This window comes from Balaenoptera ricei, chromosome 12 (assembly GCF_028023285.1).
Source record: "Balaenoptera ricei isolate mBalRic1 chromosome 12, mBalRic1.hap2, whole genome shotgun sequence".
NCBI classification, from domain to species: domain Eukaryota; kingdom Metazoa; phylum Chordata; class Mammalia; order Artiodactyla; family Balaenopteridae; genus Balaenoptera; species Balaenoptera ricei.
In genome coordinates, this window is record NC_082650.1 from 14,392,502 (window position 1) to 14,413,236 (window position 20,735).

Genomic DNA, 20,735 nt, shown 5'->3' on the forward strand with positions numbered 1-20,735 from the left:
AATAGTATGGCTACACTGGGCACACAAGTGCTTCTGAAGAGACTGGCCCCTGAAGGTTCTAACAGCTCTTCAGCCCTGTTCATTATTCTGTCTATGTACCCACTGCTCTTTGAATATTTCATATTGTTTTAGTTTATTAAAGATGCCTCTTAATGTCTTTTTCCTTTGCCTCAAGTTGACTTAAGTTCTTTACTTGTTTACCAATAATGGTCATTGATTTATACTTTTTAACATTCATTTTTAATCATATATACAATGGACTGTCTTTTAAGAATTCTTAATCTGGAGGAAATAGTGACCTGCCAGTAATTTGATTCTAAAATAAAATTGCAAATTTCATTTCATTATGTTTGTTCAGATTCAGCTGTTGGAAGGCTTACTGGAATCTTGGTCAGAATATGAAAATAACGTACAATGTCTGAAAACTTGGTTTGAAACCCAGGAAAACAGACTAAAGCAACAACAGCGAATTGGAGATCAGGCTTCAGTTCAGAACGCTCTGAAAGACTGTCAGGTAACTTGTCCAGGTGGCTGACAGGCGCGGCTACACAATTTCATTGCGCACACCAAAGAAATTTGCGGGTCCTCAGAATTGAGGATTCAGTATGGAAAAATGCTGCATTTGATAACAAATTTCTCTGATTATGTGATTTATAGAGTTTTTCTAACTATTAGGTTTTTTTCACCTGTTTTTATAAATTTGAATTTATGAGTTTTCAAACACACTTGTAAGTAGAGAATCCTTCTCTACTGATCATTAGATTTAATAATTATCAAGATTTTGAAATACTTGTCTGCATTATTTCTTTTCTTTGTAAAGATTTTACAGTGAATCCCAGGCATCATGTCATTTTTGTTTTTTTTTATTGACTGTAAATGCATGAGTTTATTTCTGGAAGCTCAGTTCCATTCCATTGATCTATATGTCTATCATTATGCCATACCATACTGTGTTTGTTGTTGTTGTTGTTTTTAAATAGATCTTTACTGGAGTATAATTGCGTCACGATACTGTGTTAGTGTCTGTTGTACAACAAAGTGAATCAGCCATATGCATATATATGTCCCCATGTCCCCTTCCTCTTCAGCCTCCCTCCCACCCTCCCTATCCCACCCCTCTAGGTGGACACAAAGCACCGAGCTGATCTCCCTGTGCTATGCTGCTGCTTCCCACTAGCTAACTATTTTACATTCGGTAGTGTATATATGTCGATGCTACTCTCACTTCTCCCCAGCTTCCCCCTCCCACCTCGTGTCCTCAAGTCCATTCTCTATGTCTCCCTCTTTATTCCTGCCCTGCAACTAGGTTCATCAGTACCATTTTTTTTTTTTAGATTCCATATATATGCGTTAGCATATGGTGTTTGTTTTTCTCTTTCTGACTCACTTCTAGGTCCATCCACCTCACTACAAATAACACAATTTATGGCTGAGTAACATTCCATTGTATATATGTGCCACATCTTCTTTATCCATTCATCTGTTGATGGACATTTAGGTTGGTTCCATGTCTTGGCTATTGTCAATAGTGCTGCAATGAACATTGCAGTACACGACTCTTTTTGAATTATGGTTTTCTCAGGGTATATGCCCAGTAGTGGGATTGCTGCATCACATGGTAGTTCTATTTTTAGTTTTTTAAGGAAACTCCGTACTGTTTTCCATAGCGGTTGTATCAATTTACATTCCCACCAACAGTGCAGGAGGTTTCCCTTTCCACCACACCCTTTCCAGCATTTATTGTTTCTAGATTATTTGATAATGGCCATTCTGACTGGTGTGAGGTGATACCTCATTGTAATTTTGATTTGCATTTCTCTAATAATTAGTGATGTTGAGCATATTCTCATGTGCCTCTTGGCCATCTGTATGTCTTCTTTGGGGAAATGTCTATTTAGGTCTTCTGCCCATTTTTTTTTTTTTTTTTCTGCCCATTTTTTAACTGGATTTTTTTTTTTGATATGATAGCTCCATGAGCTATTTGTGTATTTTGGAGATTAATCCTTTGTCTGTTGTTTCATTTGCAAATATTTTCTCCCATTCTGAGGGTTGTCTTTTTGTCTTGTTTATGGTTTCCTTTGCTGTGCAAAAGCTTCTAAGTTTAATTATGTCCCATTTGTTTATTTTTGTTTTTATTTCCATTACTCTAGGAGGTGGGTCAAAAAAGATCTTGCTGTGGTTTATGTCAAAGAGTGTTTTTCCTATGTTTTCCTCTACGAGTTTTATAGTGTCTGGCCTTACATTTAAGTCTTTAATCATTTTGGAGTTTATTTTTGTGTGTGGTGTTAGGTAGTGTCCTATTTTCATTCTTTTATATGTAGCTGTCCAGTTTTCCCAGAACCACTTATTGAAGAGGCTATCTTTTCTCCATTGTATGTTCTTGCCTCCTTTGTCATAAATTAGGTGCCCATATGTGTGTGGGTTTATCTCTGGGCATTCTATCCTGCACCATTGATCTATATTTCTGTTTTTGTGCCAGTACCATACTGTCTTGATTACTGTAGCTTTGTGGTATAGTTTGAAGTCGGGGAGCCTGATTCCTCCAACTCTGTTTTTCTTTCTCAAGATTGCTTTGGCTATTTGGGGTCTTTTGTGTTTCCATACGAGTTGTAAAATTTTTTGCTCTAATTCTGTGAAGAATGCCATTGGTAGTTTGATAGGGATTGCACTGAATCTGTAGATTGCTTTGGGTAGTATAGTCATTTTCACAATATTGATTCTTCCAATTGAAGAACATGATATATTTCTCCATCTGTTTATGTCATCTCTGATTTCTTTCATTAGTGTTTTATAGTTTTCTGAGTACAAGTCTTTTGCCTCCTTAGGCAGGTTTATTCCTAGTTGTTTTATTCTTTTTGTTGCAATAGTAAATGAGAGTGTTTCCTTAATTTCTCTTTCTGATTTTTCGTTGTTGGTGTATAGGAGTGCCAGAGATTTCTGTGCATTAATTTTGTATCCTGCAACCTTACCAAATTCATTGATTAGTTCTAGTAGTTTTCTGGTGGCATCTTTACGATTTTCTATGTATAGTATCATGTCATCTGCAAACAGTGACAGTTTTACTTCTTTTTTTTGCAATTTGTATTCCATTTATTTCTTTTTCTTCTCTGATTGCCATGGCTAGGACTTCCAAAACTATGTTGAATAAGAGTGGCGAGAGTGGACATCCTTGTCTTGTTTCTGATCTTAGTGGAAATGCTTTTAGTTTTCACCATTGAGAATGATGCTTGCTGTGGGTTTGTCATGTATGACCTTTATTATGTTGAGGTAGGTTCCCTCTATGCCCATTTTCTGGAGAGTTTTTATCAAAAATGGGTATTGAATTTTGTCAAACACTTTTTCTGCATCTATTGAGATGATCATATGGTTTTTATTACTTAATTTGTTAATGTGGTGTATCACATTGATTGATTTGCATATACTGAAGAATCCTTGAATCCCTGGGGTAAATCCCACTTGATCATGGTGTATGATCCTTTTAATGTGCTGTTGGATTCTGTTTGCTAGTATTTTGTTCAGGATTTTTGCATCTATGTTCATCAGTGATATTGGTCTATAATTTTCTTTTTTTGTGATATATTTTTCTGGTTTTGGTATCAGGGTAATGGTGGCCTCGTAGAATGAATTTGGGAGTGTTTCTCCCTTTGCAATTTTTTGGAAGAGTTTGAAAAGGATCGGTGTTAGCTCTTCTCTGAATGTTTGATAGAATTTGCCTGTGAAGCCATCTGGTCCTGGACTTTTGTTTGTTGGAAGATTTTTAATTGTACTTTCAATTTCATTGCTTGTGATAGGTCTGTTTATATTTTCTAATTCTTCCTTGTTCAGTCTTGGAAAATTGTACCTTTCCAAGAATTTGTCCATTTCTTCGTGGTTGTGCATTTTATTGGCATATATTTGTTTGTAGTAGTCTCTTATAATCCTTTGTATTTCTGCAGTGTCGGTTGTGATTTCTCCTTTTTCATTTCTAATTTTATTGATTTTCATCCTCTCCCTTTTTTTCTTGATGAGTCTGGCTAAGGGTTTATCAATTTTGTTTATCTTCTCAAAGAACCAGCTTTTAGTTTTATTGATCTTTGCTACTGTTTTCTTCATTTATTTCTGCTCTGATCTTTATGATTTCTTTCCTTCTCTTGACTTTGGGTTTTCTTTGTTCTTCTTTCTCTAGTTGTTTTAAATGTAGGGTTAGGTTGTTTATTTGAGATTTTTCTTGTTTCTTGAGGTGAGATTGAATTGCTATAAACTTCCCTCTTAGAACTGCTTTTCTGCATCCTATAGGTTTTGGGTCATCATGTTTTCACTGTCATTTGTCTCTAGGTATTTTTTGGTTTCCTCTTGATTTCTTCAGTGATATTTTGGTTATTTAATAGCATACTGTTTAGACTACATGTATTTGTGTTTTTTACAGTTTTTTCCTGTAATTGATTTCCAGTCTTATAGCATTGTGGTCAGAAAAGATGCTTGATACAATTTCAATTTTCTTAAATTTTCCGAGGCTTGATTTGTGACCCAAGATGTGATCTGTCCTGGAGAATGTTCCGTGTGCACTTGAGAAGAAAGTGTATTCTGCCACTTTTGGGTGGATTGTTCTATAAATATCAATTAAATCTATCTGGTCTATTGTGTCATTTGAGCTTGTGTTTCCTTATTTATTTTCTGTTTGGATGATCTGTCCATTGGTGTAAGTGGGGTGTTAAAGTCCCCTACTATTATTGTGTTACTGTCGATTTCTCCTTTCATGGTTGTTAGCATTTGCCTTATGTATTGAGGTGCTCCTATGTTGGGTGCACAAACATTTATAATTGTTATATCTTCTTGGATTGATTCTTTGATCATTATGTAGTGTCCCTCCTTATCTCTTGTAACAGTCTTTATTTTAAAGTCTAGTTTATCTGATATGAGTATTGCTACTCCGGCTTTCTTTTGATTTCCATTTGCATGGAATATCTTTATTCCATCCTTTCACTTTCGGTCTGTATGTGTCCCTAGGTCTGAAGTGGGTATCTTGTAGACAGCATATATATGGGTCTTGTTTTTGTACCCTTTTAGGTCTTGTTTTTAATGTCTTTTAGTTGGGGCATTTAATCCATTTACATTCAAGGTTATTATTGATATGTATGTTCCTATTACCATTTTCTTAATTGTTTTGGGGTTTTTTGTGTGTGTCTTTTTCTTCTCTTGTGTTTCCCACCTAGAGAAGTTTCTTTAGCATTCGTTGTAAAGCTGGTTTGTTGGTGCTGAATTCTCTTAGCTTTTGCTTGTCTGAAAAGCTTTTGATTTCTCCATTGAATCTGAATGAAATCCTTGCTGGGTAGAGTAATCTTGGTTGTAGATTTTTCTCTTTCATCACTTCATGTATTCTGCCACTCCCTTCTGGCCTGCAGAGTTTTTGCTGAAAAATCAGCTGATAACCTTATGAGGATTCCTTTGCATGTTATTTTTTTGTTTTTTCCCTTGCTGCTTTTAATATTTTTTCTTTGAATTTAATTTTTGTTAGTTTGATTAATATGTGTCTTGGTGTGTTTTTCCTAGGGTTTATCCTGTATGGGACTCTCTGTGCTTCCTGGACTTGGGTGACTATTTCCTTTCCCATGTTACAGAAGTTTTTGACTATAATCTCTTCAAATATTTTCTCAGACCCTTTTCTCTTCTTCTTCTGGGACCCCTATAATGCGAATGTTGGTGCATTTAGTGTTGTCCCAGAGGGTCTCTGAGATTGTCTTCAATTCTTTTCATTCTTTTTTCTCTATTCTGCCCCTCGGCAGTTATTTCCACCATTTTGTCTTCCAGCTCACTTATTTGTTCTTCTGCCTCAGTTATTGTGTTATTGATTTCTTCTAGTGTATTTTTCATTTCAGTTATTGGGTTGTTCATCTCTGTTTGTTTGTTCTTTAGTTCTTCTAGATATTTGTTAAGCATTTATTTTCTCAAGTGTGTGCCTCCATTCTATTTCTGAGATTCTGGATCATCTTTACTATCATTACTCTGAATTCTTTTTCAGGTAGATTACCTATTTCCTCTTCATTTATTTGGTCTTCATTTATTTATAGGTTTTTACCTTGCTCCTTCATCTGTGACATATCTTTTTGCTGTCTCATTTTTTAATTTTTTTTATGAGTGGGATTGTGTTCCTGTCTTAGTGGTTGTTCGCCCTGAGCCTTCCAACACTGGAGTTTGTAGGCTGTTGGGCAGAGCAGGGTTTTGGTGCTGAGATGAGGACCTCCATGAGACCTCACTCCAACGAATATTCCCTGGAGTCTGAGGTTCTCTGTTAGTCCAGTGGTTCGGACTCAGAGCTCTCACCGCAGGAGCTTCGCCCAGCCGCTGGCTCATGAACCAAGATCCCCCAATCTGCATGGCGTGGCCAAAAAAAAAAAAGAAGAAAAGAAAGTAAAAAAAGTGGGGGGGAAGGCCTTGGCTGTGGAGGGTGGGGCTTAAACAAGGGCAAGGTTTGGGTGGTGGGTGGGGCCAATGCTCAGGACCCACAGGGCTGGAAAAGGCCCTGGGTGCTGTAGGGGGTGGGGCTTAGGTTCAAGGAACAGAAGGGGCCCAGGCGTGCCCCCCACCCCTGGTCTCAGAGGGTAGGAGGACCTCACCTGGGAGCTCAGTGGGGCTCCCGGGCCCGAGTGGGCAGGGCAAATGCCCTCCACTCCTCTCCTGCTCCTCCTGGAGGGACCCTCCCACCTGACTCTCCTGTTCTCCCCTCAGCCTCCTTCCTGTGCCCCCAGGACCAATGTGGCTGGGGGGAGGAGGGGGCCCTGTAGGGCAGGGGACCAGCCTGGGAGCTCAGCAGGCTCCCTGGGCCCGAGTGGGTGGGGCAAACGCCCCCTGCTCCTCTCCTGCTCCTCCCGGATGGCTCCTCCCACCTGCCTCTCCTTATCTCCCCGGCCTCAGGGGTGCCGATCCTGTCTGGCCTCCACTTCTCCTCCCCCCTCAGTCCCCCACGTCCTACCAGTTCACTTGGGGGTTCCTCCCGTCTCCTTGGGCGTCAGGGTCCCCACCAGCGGCCGGCAGGCATCCTAATTATGGGGAGGTGCTAACTCGGCATCTTCCCACACTGCCATCTTGTCTCCGCCTCCCCAGACATCGTGTCGTTTTACTCCTGCGTGCTACAGTATGCCTCTCTAAAAGAAATGGACCTTTTTCTTATATAACCATAATATCATTATCACCACAAAAAAATTCACAGTAACCCCTGAATATTATTTAATGCCCAACTCATAACACTATTTCCTCAATTGTCTTTAAAATATCTTTTTTTTCAGTTAATTCATTTAAACAAAGATGTCACAGTGTCCACATCCTCCATTTCTTCTTAGATCTTTTAAGTCTCTTTAAGTTTTTTTTTGACACTATTAACTTGTTACAAAAACCGTAGACTGGACTCAGGTTCAGGATTAGCCTCTGTAGTTCCTTGACATGCTCTCCTCTCCCCTGTATTTCCTATAAATGGAAGTCAGCCCTAGAGGCTTGATTGGATTCTGGTTCTACTCCAATGAGCCAGTGCTTCCCAGGGGACAGTGTTACCTCCTACTGTGTCTCATTGGGAAGACCGAGCAGCATCTGCTTGTTCTCCTGTTGGTGATAAGGATCTTGGTGCATGTGGAGTGGGCAGACTCTAAATGTTTTCCAGTGACTTAGGACCACTTAATATTTCCTCAGGGATTCTTTTTTATACAAAAGAAATGTAAGCTATTACAGCAAATGCTGTAATTTTTTTTTTAATAATTCAATAATTTGTATGTGTTACAGATTAGCTGTGATAGTTCTCTGTAGTATTTCCTAAGGACAATTGAAGGTTAAACTGTGAAGCAATTCTACAGAAACGCTTATTTTCCCAAATTTTGTTTTTATATTTCAGCTTTGAAAAAGAAAGGCCTTTGGTAATGATCTTCCTTCCAACCAGCAGTTTTTCTTTGGGGGCATATGTAAAGAGATGTATATTTAAGCTCTTAGTCAAAACTTTTTGGTTCAGAAAAGGAAGAGCACATGCCCTTATGCTGGGCTAACAAGCTCATGGATTGCAATTTCGAGGGTGCATGAAAATGGTAAAGAAAACTATCATACAGGGAACTACCTTGAAATTAAAAAAAAAACAAAAAACCTTCACATCAGAAGATTGGTATGTAAAAGATGGAAGACCAGAAACATGCATCAGCTAGTCTTACTGCCTTTCCAATTTTCCAGGAGCCAGTAGGGTTTCAAGTAGTAGGCTATCAATTCTAAAATGTACAAGTAAGCCAGAATTTCAAAATTTTACTTCAAAGGATGACTTCCTAAGTTAAAATGTTTTCCTTAAAATTAAAACATAATTTCAGCATTAACATTAGAAAGATTAGTGCTTCCTTGTTACACTGTTATAATAATAAACTTGACTATTAAAAGACTGAAATATAGGTTAATTTAACTTTTCTTTTCCTTTATTTTTCTTCTGCCTTCTCTCCTTTTATTTTTCTCTTTCTTACTATTTTTTCTTCTCTTTAATGTATACTTTTTTCTGCCATTTTCCATTTTCTTTTTATGTACATGTCTTCTATTGAACACAGAGAGAGGGATTGCTAGCTGGAAAATGTAGCAGAAACTTGACCAACTTTCACTCCTTTTCAGACCCAAATTTTTAACCTTCCAGAGGGTCACACCAGGCAGTGTCAGGAGGAAAAGCTTCAAGTATGGTTGAAAGAACTTAACTCCAATGCCAATTTGTGATTTCAAATGAAAAGCCATTTTTTTTAAAACAAAGAACAGAATGAAAGTAGACCACATAGTTATTTTGGGGCATCACATATAAATCACAGTAGCCTAACAGGCAGGTTCCATTTGGCAGTACCACAAACCTTGATAAAAATTTATTGTCATTTTTGAGAAATAGTTCTTCTGGACCAGAGTGTAGAATTCAAGCCAGCATACTTACATTGGTGACTGGATTCAAGCTTTATTTTGTTTAAAAGATCTTGGATATTTTTCCACTCTTTCAGAAGTGATTTATGAATTTGAACCAACATAGAAACTGATATTTATGAATTAACCCAAGTTAAGAGTGATTTATTATAGCAAAAAGATGTTAGGTTTGGCTTTTCCCTTCATTGATCAGAAACAGAATCATCTTTTAATTATTATTGGAGGGAAAGGAAAACACCTTTGTTTTGCACAAAATATATATTTCATTCCTGTTTCCCTCCTGGGTTTTGCTTTTATGCCAACATAAATGCGCAGGACACTTTTGAGATGTGTTTCTGAGCAATGGGTCATTCATTTAATATTGCTCACTTAAAAAGTTAACATCTATGGATAAATGAGAATAAATTCAATTCCAGTGGTTGAATTTTAGGATCCTATTAAAGACAATGTTGGAAGGATTATTTATGGTTATGTAATCTTTTAGAGAAGCAGAGAGAAAAATCCTTAAATAGTAAAGTTCATTATGTTTTCTTTACTGTATAAAGGGCCTGTAGCACTGGTAATCACTATATTTATTCTCAGGTTAATTATCAAAGCTGTCAAAATATTGACAAAATTATAAAATGAAAATGAAAGAACAGTTATTCAAAACAAAAATGATCTCTTTAGGCTACTAATCACATGAACTTCTAATTAATACATCAAGACAAAAATAGTTTCATAATAGTTAAGGAGAGAAAAATAAATAAATTTTCAGTGAAGCAGGGCAGATTACCAAATGGCTGAATAAAATGAACTCTTACATTTGCCTAGTTTTTAACAGCTTGAAAGGGATCTCATAGATTTATTTATCTAATGTTATCCCTTTGAGATAAGCAAATGTATTATTATTCCTATTTTATACATAAGGTAGGGAGTGATTAAAAGATTGGACCACACGAAGCAAAAATTAAAAGAGGCACATTTGTAACTAAAACAGCGGAGACCAGGACTTCTCACTAGTATCCTACCCATAGCACTACCCAAGCCCAGGGGAGTTATCCATATGTGGGTCATGACAGGGGGCTGGAAATCTTTTTCACAGAATTGAGACATTATCCAAACTTAACATATTTTGCAATTTTCTTCACTCTAACCTCCAAGGCCTACAATCTGCATATCTAGTTCTGGGGGTGTACTTCTGAATATGAGCGTGTAACCAGGATCAATATACAGCTTCTCACATCACCCCGACATGGATTTACCTCTTTTCCACAATTCCCACCTGCCTCCAGCACTGGGCTGGGAGTCAGTGGGCTCAGAAGTCTTGAATTCTAATTCTACTTCTGGCCCTTTTGTGACTGGAGACAGGTTGCATGACATAATCTCCCACTGTTCATCCATAAAACGTTGATAGCAGTCTCAGCCTGGCTCACTGAGCTTTCCAAAGTTTCAAATGGCTTTAAAATATAAGTGAGGATTATGGTTAAGTATGATTTCCAGATCATTGCCTCATTTTCTTTTTTGAACATTTCATCCTGACCATCATAAATGCAAATTCTAAAGAAAATGAGGATTCAATTCATGAAAAAAAACTTGTACAACTTTTCATACTCACTTAGAATCAGAGTATTTTAGGGAGAAAGGCAGGTTAATAGAGATTCTGATTTTTCATCTGAAGAAACTGAGACCCTGTGGAAGTTTCTCACTTGCGCAAAGTGGCACAGCTTGATAGTCACAGAAATGTAACTAAATCTCAGATACTGGGGTCCAGAATACCATTCTATTGCATTTCATCCCATGAGCTAGGACTATGTAACTTTTCCAACAGCAAGATAAATGAATGTAAGAATATAAATCATGTTACCATTTCCAACATATATTTCTTTCCTTGTAGCTTCTTGAAAAAATTATCTAGTGCCATTTAAATTTTGTGTGGTTTTTTGTTATGCTAATTTCTCATGGAATGAAAAGAGAATTTTAAAAATTTAAGTGTAAGAAGAAGTATCACTCTGGAGACCCTCTCCTGAGAATGATAAGCTTTTCAGATTAATAAAAGATTTTTTGGCTGTGAGACTATAATGGCTCAATTTCAGTGTACCCCAGAGTTCCATAATAGAATAATTTAAAATGACTGTTTCTTCATCTTTCAGGATCTGGAAGATTTGATTAAAGCAAAAGAAAAAGAGGTAGAGAAAATTGAGCAGAATGGACTTGCTTTGATTCAGAACAAGAAAGAAGAAGTCTCTGGCATTGTCACGAGCACGCTTCAGGATCTCAACCACACCTGGGCAAATTTAGACCACATGGTAACGTTTCTTGTGGAGAGCTGCCTCCAAGACCGTGCTTGCCATCTCATGTCCAAATGTGACATGGGTTTTGGTTTTCCTAATATAAATAAGTAAATAATCACGGAATCTACACAGCATCCATTGGTAGTGTTAAGTCCACTTTATTAACTTTCTTTTAAAGAGCCTAGCTTCGGATGTTTCCTATAATTAACATTACTATGAACATGACTTTCTTAATAATCTTATCCATTCCCATGTCCATAGATACCATCTAGGCACAGATGGTTCTCAGATGTGTGTCCTCAGACTGGATTTCTCGCCTAAACTATAGACAAAGACAGACACAGAGGGAAGTCCTCTGTAGACATCTCCGCTTGCATGACCATTAGACATCTCAAACTTCCTGCCCAAACCAACTCCCATTCTTCCCCCACAAACCTATACTTCCTGCCACCTCAGTTCTTGACAACTCTACCCGTCCAGTTGCATGGGCTGAAACCTATGGAGTCATTCTTCACTCTTCTCTTTCCCTGAGACCCACATCGAGTCCATCAACAATCTTGTCAGCCCTATTTTCAGGATAGATCTAGAATCCAGCCTCTGCCCTCCATCTGTGCAACTAGCACCTAGGTCTAAATCACCGTCACTGCTTGCTTTGATTATTTTAATGGCCTCCTAAATAGTCTCCGTGCCTCCTGAGAAGTCCTGTTAAAATGGAAGTCAGGTCACACCAGTCCTCTGCTCGCAACCCCGCAGTATCTCCCTGTCTCATTCAGAATGAGGCCAAAGCCATGCGGCTCCTGCTGCCAGCCTACAGGTTCCTCGTGCTTCTGGTCTCCCCTAGTCTGGAACCCAATGGTGTGGCCCACACTCGGGGACTTTGTACTGGCTCTTCTCTCTGCCCGGAGCCCCCTCTCCCTAATATCCACATGGTCACTCCTTCTCCTCCAAGTCCTTGTTTGAATTCACCATCTCAGGGAGGGCTTTCCTGACTGCCTTGTTTTCAATGACAGCCTTCGCGTCCTCCCCTTACATTCCCTGACTCTCTTCTCTGCTTTGCTTTTATCTGTATTATTTATCAACTTCTAACATATGAGATAGTCTACTCGTTTATTTAAATTCTCTCACTAAAATGTAAGCTCTGTGAAGATGTTTGACATTATGTGCTGAATAGAGGGTTGAATCCCCCAGTAAGAAGAATACATGTAACAACAACTCCTGCTCTGCACACACCTGTGCCAGTGGCTCCTGCCCGCACTTTCCACAGGTGAGGGCTGAGACACCAACAGGTTAAGGGACAGGGACCAAGGGTGTACAGCAAACCGCTTCTCACAGCCCATGCGATGGTCTCCGAGGGCAGCTTTCTAATTACCTTATCTTTAACCCGATTTTCAATCTAGTTCATTTTATGTTATGCACTTTTATAAATCATCACAATTCTTTGGAAACAATTTACCATCTAAATAAATTGAGTGGTTCTTTCACAGAAACATCTTCTCATGAAAAACAAACAAAAATAATACAAGGAAGAAATAGACGATTTAGAAATTCTTGATCTCTTGGCTTTACGTTCATGTTTGTTCCTGACTTTCCTAGGACAGGCCCTGGCACCTGCCTGTACATGGGAGTGTTGCCTCGTTTCTGCGGCAGCATTTTCTTAGGCCTTTGGCCCATGTGATAGTACCTCGATTGGTTTCAACATTTTTGGTTATGCTAAGAAAAAGAGCAGAGAATTCAGTTGCAAATTAATTTATATGATCTCTTTCCTTAATCATGGCCATACTTATTCCATATTGAAAAGATTAGGAGTGAAATCCAGGAAGTCCAAAGCAGGTATATTTCTAAATGATACAGATCAAACTAAAACCTTTTCTGTTGCAGATAAGTACAGGAAAGAATGTTCTTGGATGTTTTGTCTTAAGATATTCATTTGAGTATGTGTGTGTGTGTGTGTGTGTGTGTGTGAGAGAGAGTGAGAGCGCGAGAGAGAGAGCTTTTACATTCCTGCGGTGGATCGATAGGTAGATAGTTAGATAGATAAATAGATAGGTAAGTAGATGGACAGATGATAGATAGGTTTCATTTCTTGGGACCAGTATGCCTAGATTTACATCTAGATCTTTCACACTCTAACAGTATGATCTCAGGTGATTTTTATAACCTCTTTGTCCCTCAGTTTCCCTAATATAAGGTGAGCATAATGATTCCATCTACCTCATAAGGTTGTAATGAGGATAAAGTGGGTTAATGCATTTAAAACACTCATTTAATACGTTTCCTAAACTGTGGTATTAAATATACTGACCTTTTATCACTTTTATATTATAATACATATAAATAATATATACTATAGGTAAAGGTTATATATATAACCTTTTTAAGCATTTTAATTTAGACTGCGTGATCAAAAGTATGAAAGGCTTAAATTTCAACATTGCTACATTTTACTTTTCAAATCTTTTTTTTAAATTTGAGTTTATTTATAATGCCTGAAATCCCAATGAAGTTCTTAAATGTTCATATTTTTCCCATCAGTGCAATATATATTTATATATTTTATCACTTAAAATATTATGCAATTATAAGAAGCCTCTGTCTCTTTCAAAAGGTTGGGCAATTAAAGATCCTGCTGAAGTCTGTGCTGGACCAGTGGAGCTGCCACAAAGTGGCCTTTGATGAGATAAACAGTTACCTCATGGAGGCCAGATACTCTCTCTCCCGATTCCGTCTGCTGACCGGCTCTTTAGAAGCTGTGCAAGTTCAGGTAGACAGTCTTCAGGTAAGGGATGAATTGAACCCATCCTTAACATCCTTTTTAATTTGAGAAAAATTTTTTAAAAATGAGCAAATGGGAACATCATCCTGGAATAATTGGTGTATATTGTTTACATTTAATTATTTTAAAAATATTTAAAATGAATTTTACCTGCTTTCTTTGTTACATAACCAAACTTGCCTGTGGATACCAAATTCTGGAATAACTGGTGTATAACTAAATGATTTTTTTAATTATATAAATATCCCCATGAATGTATTTTATAAAATGATTTTATACCCAAATCAATCTCCTGGATCCATTATTGCTGCCTTTTATGTCTTTCCTTTTTCTTTTTTTATCCTGCTTTTCTAAACACATTCTACAGGATTAAAAAGAAAACAAAAAGAAAAATAGCAAAAGTCATAAAACTTTAAACCATTAAGTTGTTTTCTTTGTGTTCAGCAGAATGTCAATGGTGTGTACACGTAATCCTCCTTTTCTAGCACTTACTGCTTGGTTTCCTGGGTGTCCATCATCACTGTATTCATCCAGGAGGGCATTGCTGCTGTTTGACTTAAACGGCACACTGTCCTCTCTTAGGTCACTGCTCTCAATCAGCTACTGCCCTCACTCGCCTGCACACCTGGGCGCTGGGTGCTCTCACCTGCCATTGCCCTTTCTCCCTGGCTAAATAACGCAGCCTGTGGGATGGGCAAGTCAGGCCCTAAGGGGTGGGATGACAGCCTCGCATGTACCCTCCTTACATCGGTCCACGTCCCTGGCTTGGCAACCAAAGTTTATATGTTGCTGACATGATATGCAGACTTTCTGAAGGGAATGCCCTTTTTTTGGGTGAGGCAGGAGGGAGGAAGGATAAAATGAGTATATACAGTTTCCTTCTTTTGTGCGTGCGCGTGTGTGTGTGTCTGCGCCGCACGGCATGTGGGATCTTAGTTCCCCACCAGGGATCGAACCTGTGCCCCCTCCATTGGAAGTGCGGAGTCTTAACCACTGGGCCGCCAGGGAAGTCAAAGTACATACAAAGTATGTACTTCGTAACCTTGTACATACAAAGTACAAGGTTAAATTTCTTTAAACCTTAAAATAGTTGTTGCAGATACTAAGAATCATTAAAACTTATTTTGAGAATAGTAAGTTTAAAAAGACATTTTATAACTTTGAGGAGGTTAGAAGTACTTCTTAATTGAGCTTACTCTGTGTTTCACATCTTCTGTCTTAAGCTATGAAAGGATTCAGGGTCTATGCCTTATGTATTTTGATTTGATGGCAACCATATTATCAGTGTTGAGTAGGACTGGATTTTTGCAGCCTGCTTCACCTATGGAGTTTTGCTAAGAACTGAGTCTGTCACTTCAGCAACATTTCCAGGGAAATATCTTTCTTCAGTGGTTCTTGGTAGATGACTCCACCAAGCCTATAGCCTGCCTAATAAATATTCTTTGCAAGGAAGAACATCAGAGATAGAACTTAGAGCTGGTACTCAGAAAAGCTATGACTTCTTAAAGTCTCACTATCAGGAATTTCTGGTAGAGCAACTTTGGGTAAGTAATAAAGTAGAGATCTGGGCTTTGACCTTGCGCAGTAGAGAGAACCACAGTACGATGTATTGCACACCCAGCAGCCCCACGCCTTCCTCCTCGATGGTGGGCGGGGCCCCCCCGTGAGCTTTCCCAGCAGAGTTCCAGCTCCCACGCCAAGAAGTCTCAATTGTTAAGAACCCTCCTCACACCCATAAGAACAAACTCATACAAAAGAAAAAATGGTTATCTAAAGAAAGCTCATAAAGCATTGGGGCAAAGTCACGGTTTTTGTATTTGTATGTTCATATTTATGAAAACAGCTATAAATTACTCTTAAACTTGATCATTAGAAGTTTTAGATCCTGTTATGTCATCTGTGGCACTTTTCCTTGGGGCAGAATCTTCAAGATGATCTAGAAAAACAGGAAAAGAGCTTACAGAAATTTGGCTCTGTCACCAACCAACTGGTAAAAGAGAGTCACCCGCCTGTGACAGAAACTCTTACCAATACGCTAAAAGAAGTCAATATGAGGTATGGAACATGCCAGTTTTACACTGTTGTTCATTATTCATATCACGATCTTATTATAACTAACAATACAATTAAAACACTGGCATTTTGAATTTCAGCTTTATAGGTTCTATTCTATGAACGTTTTAATTTTCACAAAATGAACTTAAGGATAAGTAAATGTAGTGAAGATATTTAGAAAGGAATTAGAACTGCGGTATACCCCAAGATTGACCTCATTTCTACTACCTACCCTTGAAATATGAGAGTGAAATGTTACTTTTTATTACGTTCAATAGAAATGAGACATCTGCATTATTTCCATATTCACATGAACCAGGATCATGAAAAATAAAATAGTAAATAACCGCATTTGGTGAGAGGTGGGAATCAGCCCATGAGTGTTGGCTATCATTTCCAGATGGAATCACTTGCTGGAAGAGATCGCAGAGCAGCTGCACGCCAGCAAGGCCCTACTTCAGCTTTGGCAGAGATACAAAGACTACTCCAAACAGTGTGCTGCTACAGTTCAACAGCAGGAGGGTCGAACCAATGAGCTCTTGAAGGCAGCCACTGACAAGGACATCGCGGACGACGAAGTTGCCACATGGATTCAAGATTGCAACGTATGTTCAAGAACTATCGCGTGTTACCAACTTGCCAAGCTTAGACTTCTCAAGTTTAGCAGGGCTGGTGCTGCTGTGTTTAAGCTTTTGTTATGTCTCTATGTGAGACAACTATCCAAAAGTAATTGTTTCGAGTATTAGAGAGCCTGCTAGGTTTTCAGAACACAGTTGCACATGTAACAGATTTAAGAGATCCCCTCCCGTTGTTTTATCTTTAAAGAGTTGTTTTCCCATTTTTCCTAATGAAATACAGTCCATGTGAAAGACTTAGGCTATCTGTTTTTACAGAGATGGTCAATATAAGAAATGACCATATGAAGAGTAATGTTACATCTTTTAAAAATCCACTGTTCCAAGGTATTGTCCAGTGAGGTCCATTATCTCTTATGTAAGCATCAACATAATAATTTCTTCTAAGAACTTAATGGTAGGAAGAGGTCTTTCTTTCCTGATTTATGGGTATACTTCTTTTTAATAGCTTTTTAATATTTCTCTTTTTCACTGCAGCTGCCAATAACCCACTTAAGGTTTTCAGGAACAATTCTTCTCTCGTTTCACCTATCACATGCCTCTTACTATTTATCCTTATTTGTCTCTATTTTAATGAATTTATGTCAAAGACCTTCTTATAAACTTTCCCAAATCAGTTATTAGAATTAGGCAAGTTATAAAAAGCACATAAATAAAAGTTTAACCCATTCTAAGACCTTCACATGAAAAATGAATAATCACTTTAAAGCTAAAGTTTAAGATTTACGGTAAATTCTGTGCTTTCTTTTGCTCTTTCCACATAGTTTATCTTTATAAAATTTGTCATTTTCAATTTTCAGTCCTCCTTCGTTGAGATATGCCTGTTCTAGAGTCTAGTGCTCGAGATGATTGCTGTGAATTTTCTGATCTCTCTGTCAGGGTTAAAGTTGCCCTTTGTTTTTCCCCTTCTCACTGTAGCCCCTGCACGGGTGTAGCAGGCTCTGCTCTCTCTGTATCTGGTGGGGCACCAGCAACAGGTGGAAGAATCAGTCAGTTGTCATCCCTCAGAGGCAGATGGAAACCAGAACCAGGGAGTTTCCACCAGCTTATTAATTTGGAGCATATAAAAGGGTCCCACAAAAAATGGAGGCAAGAGATAAACACAGAAAAGAACGGAGATCGAGTCTCCTCTTCCTCCTGCTCCCCAGAGCCATAGCTAGGCTTCTGCACCCACCAGGAGGGGAGGGTGTGCTGTAACCACTAAAATGGGACCACACGTATAGCTCCTCTCTCGTGTGTATAATATGAAGTCAAAAAAGGTAAAATGTAGCCCTGGGTTTTCAATTTGATACCAATTACATGAAGAGGCAGGAAAAAACTGCCAAGATGTTTTCAGTTATTGGCTCTACTTGTAGATAATGTTTTTTCTTGTTTATATAAGTTTTTCTGCATTTCCCCGATGTCCTACAATGAACCTATGTAGCTTTTATAATCAGAATAGTACATTTTTGAAATGTTAATACACATACATATTTTTAAAAATGGAATTCAATTCTTGATTATTTTTTCCTGCAGGTGAAGGTTATTTAGTGTAATAATTTGACAAATAAGAATTGAGTGTTTCTAATTGTTTATACTAAGGAGTACACTTAACATGTGGTTTCATGATGGGCATGCTTTCATCTTCTGTAGGACCTCCTCAGAGGACTGGGGACAGTTAAGGATTCCCTTTTCGTTCTCCATGAGCTGGGAGAGCAACTCAAGCAACAAGTAGATGCTTCGGCAGCATCAGCCATTCAGTCCGATCAACTCTGTTTGAGTCAACACTTATGTGCCCTAGAACAGGCTCTTCGCAAACAGCAGACTATGTTACAGGTACAGAGCTCACATTCAGCAGGTGTTATAAACTGGGCATTCTATAAAACCTGGGCATAAACACAGGAAAAGAAAAATTTTTTGTCATTGAGACAATGCCTCCTTCAAGACCAGAAAGTTAAAAAATAAACAAACTTGGAAGTTCCAATGGGGTCAAGGGAATGTGGGAGTCCTGCACTTTTCTCTACAATGTACTTTTGCCCTAAAATCAGTGCTTCCTTCCACGGTAAAATATGTTCAATTAATAGACATTAAGTGACTTTAATGTTAACAGTCATGTTTACCTGACAAGTTTTTGCAAGAATCAGAATATATTTCTGTTTGATAATGTATGTAAAAAATAACTTTAATTGGTTACTTAATGGTACGTAGAAGTAATTCTAAGTGTTAAGCAAACTATATAAATAAAAAGAAGAAAATTTAAATTATTGTAGCCTTGTCTTTTTAGGAATGGCATCTTGAGAATGGCAATTTGGCACGAGAATATGAAAAATAATTTTAATATCCACTTCCCCTTTCACTAGATTTCTAAATACCAATTTTCTTTTGTGAAAAAAAGGCTGGAGTTCTTGACTATGAAACCTTTACCAAGAGTTTAGAAGCTTTGGAAGCCTGGATAGTAGAAGCTGAAGAAATATTACAAGGGCAGGACCCTAGCCACTCGTCTGACCTCTCGACCATCCAGGAAAGAATGGAGGAACTTAAGGTAAGTGTGTTCAAATCCTCGTCCCAGATCTTCTATCTTCTATCTTCAAAATCCTAAAGAAAACTCAAAACTCCTGACATAAGCCTACTTTTTGTTCCCAAGGAAACTCTTGCCAGCTCTGCTTTCCTGTTCTCTTGAGAGGAGTGTTGGCAGTGAGCTCAAGCTGATCTCGTGGTCCGTGCTGGGAGACCCCCAGGAGCAGTGCTAGAATTCCACCTCACTCCTCCTCCTCCTAGCTCTGGTCCCTCCCCGCGCCCAATCCATCACCTCCTTCATAGCTCTTGAACCTCCCATCTCCATCACTACCATCATCCACTCCTACTTTAAGCTGTCCGATCTTGCTCAGGGGCCAAGGCCACAGCCTCAGCCTCTGTGGACCTCCTTGCAGCGACCTCTCTCCCTCCAACCTATAGCTGCCAGAATGATCTTTTGCTTTTAAAAGGTTTTACTTAATTATGAACTACTTTACAGTAAATAAAATAGTACAATAGACATGCACATTTTATTACTGTTATTCCTCTGCTTAAAACCCTCCATGGCTTCCCGCTGCTCTCAGGCTAAAGATCTGTGTGAAGTATCAAGACCAGCAATACCCGGCTTCCACCTCCCTAAGGGTCTCGCCTTCACCTCCGTCTGCCTCCTTCTCCAGGCACTTGGGAGCTGCAGTGCTTCCCAGCGTCTGTGTGTAAGATGCCCATCCCCTGCTTTCTGGAATCCGTTCCTTGTCCCCAAAAGGCATCAACTCCTGGTCATTTTATTCAGTGTCACTCTCAGAAAGGCTCCCCTTCTGTCCATGGTCAGGCCCCACAGCGACACAGTTTCATAGCCCACTGTTATTTTTCTTCAGACTTTCATCATACCGTCCAAGGATGTTCACGTGCTAGGTGGCTGCTGTTCTCTCTGCTACTGGAATGGTGTCTTACTCTTTCTGAGCACCACGAGAAGGACCGTGGCACGTCAGTTTTGTTCACTGCTGATGTCTCCCCATGGAAATTCTGCCATCTAATAGTTTGCTTTTGGCTTCGACAGTTGGCAAGATTTATTCTCTCTTCAGGGTTATGAGCCTTTTGCAGAGCACGCAGAGTGGACACACACACAGCCAAAGGTGTCCTGACCTTTTCTCCTGCCTGTAGCCGATTTCCTAGATGGAGTTACGAATGCCCACAGGAAAACCAGGACAGGCAGCTCTGTCCTGTGTGTGAAGGGAGGAAAGCGATCTGAAAGCATAGACTGCTTTCTCAGTTGAGTCTCACCAACTTTGGGGTTGGGGTCAAGGACCTAAAACTGAAGCTCTTAAGATAATGGGTGGTGATTTTGGAGCTCAGGTGGGATTGTGTTCCATCCAAGGAGAACCCAACGAGTCGTGTTTACCTGGCTCTACCACTTACTAGCTGGGTGGCCTTGAGCAATTTACTTAGTGTCTGTGCCTCTTCTTCCTCACTGTAGATTGGGAACAGTAGTGGTTCTTACCTTATGGGGTTGTTTTGAGGATAAAATGAGTTATTACCTGTAAAGCTCTTATAACAATGCTTGGTTCATATGTGCTCAATAAATGTTAGTTAGCTATTACTATTCTAACTAAT

General features: G+C 38.8%; 1 protein-coding gene across 1 annotated transcript in view; it reads left to right on the forward strand.

Annotated features, from left to right (window-relative positions):
• Positions 1-20,735, forward strand: part of SYNE1 (spectrin repeat containing nuclear envelope protein 1) — a 443,997-nt gene that overhangs the window by 336,807 nt on the left and 86,455 nt on the right. The window contains exons 113-119 of the mRNA XM_059940974.1: positions 359-514; positions 11,028-11,183; positions 13,774-13,944; positions 15,863-15,996; positions 16,397-16,601; positions 18,264-18,446; positions 19,006-19,152. Of these exons, the coding sequence (XP_059796957.1) occupies positions 359-514; positions 11,028-11,183; positions 13,774-13,944; positions 15,863-15,996; positions 16,397-16,601; positions 18,264-18,446; positions 19,006-19,152 (1,152 nt within the window). The remainder of the gene's footprint in view (positions 1-358; positions 515-11,027; positions 11,184-13,773; positions 13,945-15,862; positions 15,997-16,396; positions 16,602-18,263; positions 18,447-19,005; positions 19,153-20,735) is intronic.